The sequence below is a fragment of the Pyrus communis genome, chromosome 4 (assembly GCF_041283825.1).
Source record: "Pyrus communis isolate YQ-2024b chromosome 4, ASM4128382v1, whole genome shotgun sequence".
NCBI classification, from domain to species: domain Eukaryota; kingdom Viridiplantae; phylum Streptophyta; class Magnoliopsida; order Rosales; family Rosaceae; genus Pyrus; species Pyrus communis.
Window position 1 is genome coordinate 3,208,565 of NC_142568.1, and position 13,510 is coordinate 3,222,074.

The 13,510-nt window shown below is 34.2% G+C and overlaps 2 protein-coding genes across 3 annotated transcripts; both read right to left on the reverse strand.

Annotated features, from left to right (window-relative positions):
• Positions 1-965: 965 nt before the first annotated feature.
• LAP3 (Calcium-dependent phosphotriesterase superfamily protein) lies at positions 966-3,874 on the reverse strand. Its single transcript, XM_068461241.2, has 4 exons — positions 3,269-3,874; positions 2,476-2,760; positions 1,715-1,882; positions 966-1,466 (listed from the first exon to the last, which is right to left on the reverse strand). The coding sequence occupies exons 1-4, from the start codon at positions 3,640-3,642 to the stop codon at positions 1,067-1,069; spliced, it is 1,227 nt and encodes a 408-aa protein (XP_068317342.1). The 5' UTR covers positions 3,643-3,874; the 3' UTR covers positions 966-1,066.
• Positions 3,875-4,728: 854 nt separating this feature from the next.
• LOC137721716 (glycosyltransferase family protein) lies at positions 4,729-12,816 on the reverse strand. Of its 2 annotated transcripts, none has more exons than XM_068460742.2 (12): positions 12,517-12,816; positions 11,856-11,932; positions 11,388-11,463; positions 11,224-11,296; positions 11,042-11,093; positions 10,749-10,810; positions 9,375-9,438; positions 8,139-8,196; positions 7,949-8,035; positions 6,840-6,933; positions 6,047-6,149; positions 4,729-5,189 (listed from the first exon to the last, which is right to left on the reverse strand). In XM_068460742.2, exons 1-11 carry the CDS (start codon positions 12,603-12,605, stop codon positions 6,057-6,059), a joined length of 825 nt encoding a protein of 274 aa, XP_068316843.2. In that variant the 5' UTR covers positions 12,606-12,816; the 3' UTR covers positions 4,729-5,189; positions 6,047-6,056. The 2 variants fall into 2 exon arrangements, with proteins under 2 accessions (XP_068316843.2, XP_088548452.1); XM_088692326.1 differs by having other exon boundaries at positions 8,139-8,199; positions 12,517-12,815.
• Between the last annotated feature and the right edge of the window lie 694 nt (positions 12,817-13,510).

Genomic DNA, 13,510 nt, shown 5'->3' on the forward strand with positions numbered 1-13,510 from the left:
TTGGTTTGGTTAACCTACTTCCAATTAACTATTCTATGAAAGATTTATAAGCGTCATCGAGATACACCACGTGAACATCAGGTGTTATTATAGAGATACTGAGATACTTATATTAAAATATTAGCAACTTAAAAAATAAAATTTCTTATTACTTATATATAATAATGCGTGATGCACTATCTATATGTCTTGAACACAATGAAAATTTTCTCCTACTCTATAGGGCTGTCTACAAGATCATAGCATACCATTTGCCTCTTCGGATCCTCTTTATGAGGATGATGTGGATTCTCAAATCGTGTCCGTTTATCGTACATTGTGCGATCAGTTTTCGTTAGATACTATTCATATTTAATTTTAAATAAAAGTATTTAAAATGATTTCTGATCGCACAATGTACGATGAATAGATATAATTTGAGTATCTCAAAAATCCTCACAAAGAAGATTCGGAAAGGATTCTCATTCCCATTAGCCTTGCCTTCCAACTACTGACGACTGTCCTTTTCTTTCCTAGACTTTTTTTAGGAATCATATAAATAAAAAATTCGCGTATTGAAAAATACACAATTATGAATAATGCATGTTAGAAAATAAATTTAATAATTAAAAGGGTTTAATTTCTTAATTTAAATTTTTTTTGCATGAATGATCTTCATATAAAGATTAAGAAATTGAAGTTATTGAACAATTAAATATGAGATTTATACAGTACAATTACGTTATTCACAAAGAATGAGATATGTGCTTCCTCTAACGAAGAGATGCAAGTATTATCCTACACATGCATGTAATTATAAAGTTGTTCTTATCCTTGCGTTTGTTCTATTTATCTTCTTTGTAATCATTCCTACAATACTATCATTTACCCATTATTCAACGGTGTAGAGAGCTACAAATCACACAACATAATTAGTAACTTAATCACAAATTTTCACCATACATTTAGAAAACAACAAACCACAATTAACCTCAAATCATCTAATTATCAATGTTGTTAAACAAATCATAAATCAAGCCACCCATTTTAAGCTACCATTTGTTAGTGGCTAGTAAATAATGATCTCTTAAGGGTAAGTGAGGGTGGCAATGTGATTATGAGCCACAGTTCCAATCCACAGTTTGCCTTTTGCTTCCCTAACTTCACTCACAAGTTTCATAACCACACCCTTTCTGTCCTCAAGAACTTCCAAAATTTCTCCCTTCTCGTCGAACAGTGAAATCATTGTGTACATCTTCATCCCCATAATCCGCGCCAAGTAGGTCATTCGGATGGGCAAGCGAAAGTAGACACTACGTATCCAAGGATTATGAGAGAGAACCTCTTGTGCTTGAGTCCTGCAACAGTCTATTGCTACCCAGAACTGGCCCTTCTCATTTATTCTTATATTGTCTGGAAAACCTGGAAGGTTGGCAACAAGTTCCACTGTCCCAGTTTTTGGACCCTCTAGCCAATATTTCATTAGCCTGCAATAATGCAAAGAACAAGCAGAAATATTAGGTTGCACTGTACGTACCCTTATAAAGGGACATGTTCAACTGATTTCGATAAAGTAGCTCAAAATATTTTTCAATTCAACAATTATCGTCCATGAAATCTAAACTAAGTAACTTCCTTCGACAAAGTGGATAACTAGCTCAAATTAAAACTAGCTTTATTTTCATGCTATGGTTTGGATGACCTTGATTAATTAACCAGCTGTGTAATTTATTACCTGCAGTTGGTGGTCTCGGTAAAGAGAAGAACTGTTTGGTCCTGTGAAAGTTGAATTCCATTTGGAAAAGCCAAACCATCCAAGACAATGTGAGTTGTTTTAGTAGGAGGGTCATATCTCAGAAGCCTACCAGTGGATTCTCCTTCCAGTAGTATAACGAAATGATCCCTGCAATTTGATTAATTTCCATTAACACCTCATTTGGTTGCTAATTAGTATATACAATTAGCATTAACATGTGAAGTCAAGATATCACTAATGCAATCATCTTAAAAGGACTAATAAAAAAAAATCTCAGATATCCAAGGACACTTTTATAAACGTTTGATAGAGAAATTTAAAAGTTTGTATGGATTAAAAAAAAATTATATTTAGTGTTTTCAAGAGAAATGCGTAGATCATATATATATATATATATATATATATATATATATATATATCGTATAATTCTTATGTATATCATATGATAAAGTACCACATGAGTGGCTAAAAGCATTCAATCTCCAAAAAATTCAAATTCTTTCAAACTTTCTCTTGTTATTTGATACATGATGGTACACTCGATCTGTAGGACTCGAGTTCAATCGCAGAAACCGATTACACTTGCTTTTTTGGACTTGACTCAAGAAGGAAACATCAATTCTGCAAGAAGCATGCTCTTTCGCATGCTGTTTTGAAATGTTCTTTTCCCGTGAAAACACTTACGAACAAAAATACTTCCATAAAAAACAATCTCAAACACAAAAGTACTTTTGACTTACACACGGTTGTATCTCTTGCTTGTGTCTGTGAAGAAAATAGAGCCATTCCTGTGGATGTCAAGGTCATTTGCAAAAAGTATAGGCTTCCCTTCCACATGAGTTGACAAAGTAGTAGCAATGCCTCCTTCGGGGCCAACAACTAGGAGGCCATAATATGCATCAGCAATGTACAAATCTCCACTCTCTTTGTCAAATCTTAGGCCAAGGGGACGACCACACTTTTTCTCGTGCTTCCATTGCTTATGCGTGGTTGAGTCTATGCCTTTAGCACAAACCTTCTCTGACCTTTTGAGACACACATCCACTATAATTAGCAATGCATGTAATGATTTTCTTTTTTGAAAGCATATAAAGGAATTGGTTTTTTAGCCAAAGTGGTTTTTGAGATCGACATAACTCCTCATTTTAGTCATTGAGTTTGTCCACCGCAAATTATTTTGGTCATTCTGTGAAAAATGTATCAATATCCTCGTTAAGTAGAGGGGTTGATTTGACAAAAATAACCTTAAAAAGATGGTCACGTGGCTGTTCCATGACAATTTAACAAGAATATTGACGGATTTTTCATGGAAATATCAAAATGATTTACGATGGACAAACTTAGGGACAACTTTAGTCGCTTTTCATTGTTAAAACCCAAAGTAAGAAATACCAACTAGCCTAAAGAATTTTGAACAATATTTACTGTACATGCAAACACATTAGAGTTCAAACAATGAAAAAAGACAATTGCATCTCCAAATATGAAACCAAGCCATAAGAAAGAAATGAATAAATGAAATTAGTCACACACCAATTTGTTGTCACAAGTGCAAACGTTTCCCATCCCAAATCCTTGCCCATCCATCTAACAATGCGTCCATCAGCTAACCCTGTGTACGGACCTCGACCCAAAGCATCAAACTCCAACGACTCGGGACCAAAAACTTGATCTTCAAACTCCAGCTTCCCAAGCCCTAACCTACTCTCATTGTCCCTCGGCCACCTCTCCATGACTTGCTTGTACGGTGCAATGCTGTGCTTCACAGGCTTAAACTCATGGTTCCCAAGTGGTCCCATTTGCAGTGGGTCCATCACAACAAACCCTAAAACCAGAATTAGAAGAAGGAGAACTGGGTGCTGCAGTAATGCTTCATCTCTGAGCATAAGCAGTTTCTTCTTCTCCATGTTCAACACAGAAAGAGAAGAGCAGGAGAGTTGGGATGGCGATGTTATGGTGGTGAAGTTGAAGTGTTCATAAAGGTAGGATATGATTGGTTGATTTTGTCATGCAGTGTTTGTGATCGGCTGTGTGGTTGAGGGAGTAGGTTGTATATTTGTTGACCATGTCTTCTGCATTACGCATATCTTATATATTGGTGAAAGTACGTAGATATTTAGTAATGAAGAATGTTATCTGGGCATATAGCAATTGTTTTACGTTGTATACATATGGTTAAGGGGTTTGATAGGCATGCATGCAAGCATCTGTTTGTTGTGATGGCTATGTGGTTGAGAGTAGGTTCTCTCCTATGTGACATCTCTTTTGCATTCACTCTAGGACTGGCAAACGCGTCGTGTTTGTTGTGTTTGTGTTAAACCCGTTATCTTAACAGGTCATAATAGTTTACCTGATAACGATCCGATTCATTAATAGGTCTTGTCGTTTCGTATAGAGTTAACGAGTCATGCAAGAAATTGTCATGCCTAATGTTTAGATGTTGCAAACGATATCTTATCGGGTTCTTAATGTGGGACCTGATAACGACTCAACTTGTTAACGAGTTCTTAACGGGTGACCCCATAATGCCCCCACTTGTTAACAAGTTCTTAAGGGATGCTCGATAAAAACTCAGCTCGTTAACGAATTGACCTGTTATTTCCATGTCGTTCGTATCAAATTAATGATGGTGCGAGAAGTTGCCCGGCCTAATTCACCCATTCTTATTGTTGTGATGGCTAGGGAAATTGCAATCAACTATGAATGCATAAAGGCAAATTTTAAAAATAAAAATAAAAATAAAAACAAAACATAAAACTGCCACTATGGTCTAAAGTAATATTGGTGATGGCTAGGGAAATTGCAATCAACTATGAATGCACAAAGGCCAATTTAAAAAAATAAAATAAAATAAAAAATAAAAACAAAACATAGAACTGTCACTATAGTCTAAGTAATATTTCTTTACATTAAAAAATGTGAGGTCTTAAATTTTGACTCCCATGTATAATGCTAAGAGAACACTGGTTAGCCGGTTAACGTTGGAGCTGTGCTTTAAAAATCAAATTTGTAACATTAGATATTATGCAACAACTCAATTTTAATTATTTACATTTCGCGTCGAGTATCCTCACGAACCTAGTTAAGTTGATGAGGTAACTTTGACCTCCATAGTACTTCTAATTCTCAAAAACTTTGCTCACTGTATTACAAATCACCAACAACAATACACATTAACATTATACATTGTGTGCTATCTGTGATGAACAGCTAGAACTACACAGAACAGAAAGACCCACGCCCTCACTTTCTGATGCCATTGCAAGGCAGAGCTTACTGACTTGTTTCTCCTCAACCGAACTTCGTTACAATGAGCCGCTCTTGCAATTACAAAAACTCGGAGCAAACTAGATTCGCCAATTTTGGGAAATCAGGCCAGGTGGAACAGCAAATGAAATCGGCGTACAATATACATCATCCCAACAGTTCATCCCGGTGACCTTGGTGACGAATCCTGCAAGTAAATGATAACATAAGGCTTCTTTCATGTTTTGATTTTCTTTATTTCTTCTACGTCAAGAAATTTAGTTGGGAACAAATTGTGACAAGATTAGGAACAGTGAAGGGATAGTAGTGGTGCAACTTGCCCCACCCCAAAAGGATAAAGTACAGAAAAACGAATAATATGCCTCCACATAGCAGGAAATGATGAGCATCCCGGCCGGATACATTCTTGGTTGCTATTGGTTTATAGTTTTATACAAACACGACCAAGAAAAAGATTAATTGCTAATGTTCTATAATGCTATACATGTATATGTAAGACAAGGCTGCATATTACATTAAGCAATTGGTTGCCATTTATCAAAATTTAACGGCTTTTTAGCTTAAAATGGTCCATGAAATTCGCATAACTCCTCGTTAGGCAGAGGGGTTGGTTTGACAAAAATACCCTTGAAAAGGTGGGCACGTGACAATTTAACGAGGTTTGTGGTGGACAAACTCAAGGACCACTTCTATCGATTTTCATTGTCAGGTAGCAAAGTGAGGAGTCAATTTTGGCTAAAAGCCAAAATTTAAAAGCTAAGATTGGAGAGAAAGTAAAGTAACTGTGCAGCCAATGAAGTATTCCTTGGCCTATTGGCTGGAAAAAATGGTATTCCTTTGCATATTATGGCGACATTGTGATTTCGGAACTATTCGAAGAATTCTGCCTATTGGAAATTATCTTGACATAGATATATGTTGCTAAAATACTACCATGAGTACTGTAAGTTTTTTTCTAACTATTCGACAAACTTAATTTTCAAACAGTATGTATTTATTGTTATTTTTTAAAATAAAACATGTATTAAAAGAACTCGAACTTACCAATAGGGCACTACGCACAAGGGCAAAGCCTCCTCGTATGCTGATGTGAACCATAACAAGAAAGCATTGATTGTGTTTGTGTAAACAAGCATGCTCCAGGATTCTGCAAGTCACAAGAGAGCATGCGCCATCAGTGTCATACTCATATACTTCCAACAAAAGCAAAACTGTCATGGAATGTCATTTTTTTCTAGCTTCGTGAAGAAAAAACATGTCATACACAAATTCTTCTATTACAATGTTTTCAGTTCCACTTGTTTCTATAACAAAACAATCAGAAAAATGAGTCCATCCAAGCTTTGTGATGTTTAGATGACGGTTTTAAATAGCTCCGCTAAAATTTCATAACATATTGCAAAACTGATAAGTCTAACACCACAAAAGTATACAACGTTCTAAAAATCAGCCTAGGCGGCAATAATAACCTCCAGCGACTGCGTTTTCTTGGCAAACGAGTGATATTCTTCTAACAAATTGTGATATATCGATAATTACTGTATCATAATCGAAAAGGGTTAAAAACTATGTAAATAGAGTATACAATCTCCACAATAAAGGGTTGGCATAAAGATACAAAGCAGTGCATAAGAAACAGAAAAAAAAATTTGCTACAAACAACAAATTTCCTATGCGGTAATAATAACCTCCAGCGACTGCAACTTCTTTGCAAAATACAATAAATTGTTTACAGGCAGGATGTTTTGATCAAGTTGTGCAGAAAAAAGAAAGCATCTCTATATTATAAAACACAACCCCAGAACATAGAAACTTTAATGCTAAAACAAAAGTATACCAAATCTTCAGGAGCGTCATCAACCACTTCAGCAGGTTGGTCTGGACCGATACTTGCCAGGCAAGTTCCCTTGCATCTCATATATTTCTGCATACTGCTCAAGAGAGAATCACAAAGAATTAAATAGATGTTACATCCCATATGAAAAATATAAAGTGCCGCTTAATGTTATGAAAAAGAAAAATGATCAGAAACAAAAACTTAATTGAAAACAAATAAAGTGCAAAAGGAGATGGGAAAGCAGTCAATCAGTTCAATTAAATCTACAAACAGAGCAAGTCCATCAGTCCAACTAAAACTACAAACAGAGCAACTGGAGTAAACTACTACAAAAAAAGACTACGAAATGAATCATCAACGTAAAGCTCCCACACATTCAAGAAGAATATCACAAAAAAAAAAACCTTTTGGGTCGTCATGGCTGAAAAGAATCTTCCATTAGTGTTTAGACAATATAAGTTCCCTTTAAAATGTTACAATCCAAACATGAAAGAAAAAAAAAAAAAAATAATTACAGCATGACGAAAGCCTGTACATATATTTTTCTGCTACTTATTGAATCTATACAGAAGGAAGCATATTTTATTTTTGGCCTGAGCAATGGGCAACATAGAAGTTAACACAATAACTGATTGACATAATATTGATCATATCCCCCATGATATATAATATAGCCAGCTGCAAAGCAGGTGCAGGCTGTGCACCACACAGGACCCAAACGAGTGGATCCACCATAAAAATCTGAGGCATGAAGTAGAAACTACGTATTTGAATTGAGGCTCAAATGCTCATCCATCAACTTTGAAAATTACGACTTTTTAACCATAAAACAAATGTGGACTTTCAAGAAGTTAAACTGCTTGGCTACAACAAACATCTTTACACTTTTTTTGGTCTTTCAAATTGATAGTTTCAAAATTATTTATTAGTCAGTGGTACACAATCAATTTTTTGAATAATAATAGCATGCATTCTTTTCCTTTTTCTTTTGATATAAAAAGGGCCACAATATTAGTGTTTGCATGTATGATGACTACTTTTTAACCAACAAGAAAAATTCAAGAATTATAAATAAAAGGTTCAATAAAGAAAACTGAAACTCAACTTACATGTCACACTGGTTAAGTACCGAAAGCTTATTTGGAACACAAGATTGTCCCTTTGACTTGCAAACTGTATCGCATGATTCCCCTTGCCTGACGCACAAAATAAGAAATTTTGTGAATCAGCTACAGTTTGAGATTTTCTATTAATTGATATATAAATATATAGAGAAAAACAATTGTTGTGAAACCTCACCTTCCAACAAGAACATCAATGCCATTCAGTCTGGCTTCTAAAAATGTATAATTTGCAGCTGTTGACATATTTAGAAAGAACAAAATTAACCCTCTTAACTAGAATTATACTGTATCCAGTCAGAGAGATGGGAACTGATTTTATCAATCAAATTAAAAGGTTTAGCAGGAGGGCTAACAGCAAAACATCAATGATGCTCCAATAGTCCAGTTTGACATTAATTTATATATATATATATATATATATATATATATATATATATATATATATAAAAGACCTTCTACACTAGCATTACTATGTTCACTGTTATATTAACTTAAGATGTATCGCGCAGAAAAGCTATATATTAGTGTGGACTGTGGAAAGAAAATTTCGTTTCAACGACCAAAAAAGGTAATTTAAAAAAACATTTTTTTATACTTACAAGCAAAAAGGAATGCCATTGGACTATAGTACTAAGTGGCAAAAACAATTTAATAATGAGGATTTCTAATAAAAGTTTATCCAAAATCCCATGGAAATTATGGGGAACTAGAAACCTATCAGGTATAACTAGGTTCTGAGTTCTTTTTTTTTACAGGTCATTTATGGAAACAGTTAGCTCCTCCAAGAAAGCAAACAGGAACCATTAATTTCCGAAACCATTACTACATAGGAATCAGATATTAAATAGGGCATGAAGACCCTTGCCACTACTTTGAAGAGCAAGCTAAAGTCTTCTTCCAAATTTGGGCTACTGGTTCCACTTCTATAGCTGTGTCTCATTTTAAGACTTTATTCAGTCCCGAGTACTATTAATAGCATCCTACATCTTTACACTACTATACCAAATTAAGAATAAACAAAACCCTTTTTCAAGAAACAAGGACAAGTTCTTCATCCAAGAAAAAGTCCAACTAAAAAATCATAACACAACTAAAAAATTCATGCTTTCAATGAGGGAAACAATGCACTTTTTTATACAAAAACAACTATAAAATTTAGATGAAAACTGTATAATCAAATGTTAAGCTAGCGTTAGAGCAAGTACTAAACAGCACATAGGAGTTGAAACCTGCCTTCACCCAAAATAAATAAAAGGAATTCTCCACACAATACGAGGAAAAAAAAGGTCATAATGTTTCAAACATGGTCCTCAATAAGATGGGGTATGTTTTATAATTAACCACTACAGAAATCTCTGATGTTGTTAAAGAATAGAACATATTCTAATATATCACCAAAGCCGAATCTTACCTGAAGAGTTTGATGGCAGAGAAAAACAGTGATGGAAATCACTAAGGTAAGCATTTTCATGGACCTGAGATGTTCAAACTTATTCAGACAGGGTCCCAGCATATGAAAACATCACATGCACACATATTGAAACCATACAAATAAAAAATCCAAAATTTCTACTGTTTTGTAAGGTATTTCAATAAGAAAAGAATGAGTCAAAACTAAACGAACAAGGAATCTGGGGAAGTTTATGTGCTACGCTATTATATTTGCTCTTACTGATTATATCCTGAGGCTGAAATCACTATTGGTGCTTGATAGACATTCATGTGCCCTTTTTCTCAATGCTTAAGTCTACAATGGTTGTTTTCTGTTATATTTTCAAATTGGAAATGCTGCCGTTTCTTAATGTGTTTTGGTGTTGTCTTGGATGTATTTTGCAGTTGTCTTGGTGTAGGCAGACGATGGTTTCAGTTTCATTTTTTATTTTTCTTCCTGTAGAGGCATCTAGTCCTTAGTATTGTATCAGTGCTTTTTATTAGTCAGGTCTTGTATCCTATAAGAAATTTAAGAATAGTGAGAGAAGTTGTTCATTTTCTGTCTTTCCTACTTTCCTTTCTGGCCATGATACTGGTTTGAAAAGAAAATTTAGTAAGGGAGAGGAGGATCATAATTTGTAATCGATCATCTGAGTATTATAGATAAGTTTAAATAGCCTCCATGCAAGTCAATGAAGAACCTACAAGTTAGCCGTAGGAATTGACCAAAAAAAATACCCGATAAATGAAATCAACTAAATTAGCTCAATCAGGAGCACTCAAGTAGCTAGCCAAATCTACTAATAGCTCAATCATCCCTAAACATAAAGCCTACACCAATGACAATAACATTCTTACTGTATATAAAATTGATATATTTAATAGGGAGACTGCTATCATATTCTGTCATTTGGACAAATCTGACATCTAACGAAGACTTTTCACTTTCAGTGACCCCTCTGACCTGAATTCTCATGTTAAGTCTGATCACCAGTTTCTTAACCAAGTATTGAGAATCCAGTGACAAAATTCCAATAAAAAGGTACATACCAATTGCGATACATTTCTTGATTAAATCTTTCTACGAGATTTATAAAAAGAGATTGCATGCCACATGTAAGTTAACATTTAAGACCATGGCTCTGAGTTCTTGACAAAGGAAGATACTTAACTTCGCAAACTAATTTGGTCAAACAGGCAACTAATAATTAAGTTACTCCTAGGACCACATTTGATAAATACCTTCGAGAACTTATTCCCATAATGAGGAAACAGTATCTATCATGGGAAAAAGCCAAAAGCAACAAACCAAGTCCAAGAAGACAAACGATTACATCATAAATGCATTACTTACCACACTCTCAGAATTATGACGGCACCTCCCAGCACAGAAATCGAAAGCACTAGAATATGTCCCTGCCAAATGAAAATTTTGAGCACAGAAATCGAAAAACTGAGCTTTCACCAAACTCATTCCATGCAGTGGATAATGGGAACGAATAGCTCAATCAGGAACTCTAATTTTACAAAACCTAGTTCAAATAGCAGCTGAACATTCATTTATCAATGTACAATTTATAGCAAGGAATGCTCAAGATTAGTCTCTAAGAAAAGATTAAAACCTTCTTGTACAATTTATAATTGTACCTGCCGTAGCTGGTTTGGCCATCTTCACCTTTATTACTTGTTCCTCTGTAATCTGTGTCACAAAACCCAGTAAAAATGAAGATTATAATATTATAAAGAGAACAGAAAAGCATAAATTAAACAGTAATAAATAAAAATATACACACATATAACACGATAAAACAAAAATTAAAGAAAATTACCCTTGAAGGATTTAGACAGCATGAAACACAATATTCATAAGAATTACAACACTCTGAAACAACGTTGCAACCACTGCAAACAAAAGGGGGCCGGGATGTTATAAGTTTGCTCAATCTTCTTATAATGTGTAGCATTTCAGAGTTCTACTTAGTGAAAAACTCACTAACAAGAGAATGTTTCTCCTTTTTCAGGGCAGCAGCGGGACCGGGGATTTACTGTCAGTGCATCACAGACACGGCCTACAATGCAAACATAGATTATGTAACTAAGGGAATGAAAACTGACACGGATGTAAAAACCATTAGAGTAACTTCTTAGCAACATTAGCATATTGCAGTAGCAACCATCTCCCCCTTGCCCTCCCTTTTTCTTTTCTCCCTCACAGTTCCACTATGAGCTCATTACTTGTATCATCACTTATATGGACGTTTCACAGGGAAAATTAACCATTTTTTGGCATCTCCCGTTACTTCAATATGAAATCCACAACCAAGAACTAATAATTATAGTATCATGGTAATCCCTTTGAGAATGTTGGGAAGTACTAAAATGTTGATGATTTAAATTTCAAGAATGACAACAACAACAACAACAACAACAAAATAACAGACTCAGTGAGGGACAAGCTGACCATTATCATCAGAAAGTAAGTATCTTCCTTGAACCGTATTTTTGCAAAAGTGCTTCGTTTGAAAGCCAACATCCTTCCTGTAAAATTTCAATGGGAAACAAAAAACAAGCAGTTAACCACACTAAAATTAGCATCAACTGGGGAAGAGCCAGAACAAAATGTACAAAATATAACACCAAACCACGAAAACACAAACAATCCAGATGAGCAATTTGGTTGTTCAACAAGTCAGAAAAGAATTAAGGAAAACTACACAGCACACAAAATCGAAAGTCTACCGCTGTATGACCAAGAAATTACAAATTTACAATAGTGTGTGCTGAATTCGTTTAAAATTCGGATAAATTCTAGTTAAAACACCAAGAAGGCTGGGGTTAAAAGAAAAAAGGATAAGGCATCCTACAAGAACAAGCTGCCAAGCCTGCCATGTCCTCCAAATTAACTTCACATCATTAAACCCACATCAAATACTACGTTTTCTTCGTCTCTTTTAGCTTTTGTACATATTTTATGAAAGGAAAAGAGAAAATTCAAATACCCATTTGGGGAAGCCATCAAAGATTCAAACTTTACAACCGCATCACCACAAAGATTGAACATTTCCTCTGTTTTTCTCAGCAATCAAAAAGACGATATAAAAAGTTCAATACTTTGAAATTACCTGATGGCTGAGATTCTGGGGGAGAATAGAAGGATGAACAGGTGAAAGAATAGCAAGGATAAGTTTGATCTGGATATGGGTATTGCCATACTGGAGAACGAATATCGAAGTTGAATTTTGGGGCCGGATTGAAGGTTTCAATCTTCGTCTTCTTGGAAACGATTCAAAATCTAAGAAATCAAAGGGACGGCCTTCTCCTTCAACGAAAAAATGAAGGATAAATTCAATATAAATCTAAGCCAGTTTTGTGAGATTAATAAACAAATTAAAGTGTGGCTTGATTTCCGAACCACTATCTTAGTTAAAATTGATCTCTGAATTACTTTTTATAATTGAGGCCCTTAATTATTTGAAATTAATAAATTAACTATTTATCGTCAGATTTGATAAAATTTAATCTATTTTATTGTCAAATATTGACACAATTTTAGGCTTATTTTTATTTATGCACTTTAGAACTTCATTTTAATCTCATTTTGTCATTTATAATTTAAAAATCGTTATTTTATTTTTTTAAACTTAAAATTTATTTCACTTTGACTTATGAACTCTCTTTCATTCTTGAAACTTATAAGTCATCTTATATATGAGACCCAACACTTAATAAAACTATGTCACATGTGCAATAAATTTGATTATAAATCTTTATTGTACGTTATTATTTAATAATCAGAGAATATTAAATTTAAAAGAAATTAAGGAGATGAAAACAATAAAAAAGAAATTGATTAGCATACCATACCTAAATCTTAACATGTAAGAAATTAACATATCTAAGGCAATGTAGATCAAATTTTGAGTTTTATAGATATCACTTTCAAGTTTTAGAGAGTAAAATAAGATTAAAATTAAGTTTCGACAAGGCAAAGTTGAGCGAATTTTGAATTTCAAAATGTAGAGAAACGATTTTTGAATTACAAAAAGCAAAGTAAGATTAAGATCAAGTTTTAGAGGCATAGCTACAAATAAGTCCACGATTTTATTCTAGGGGCGT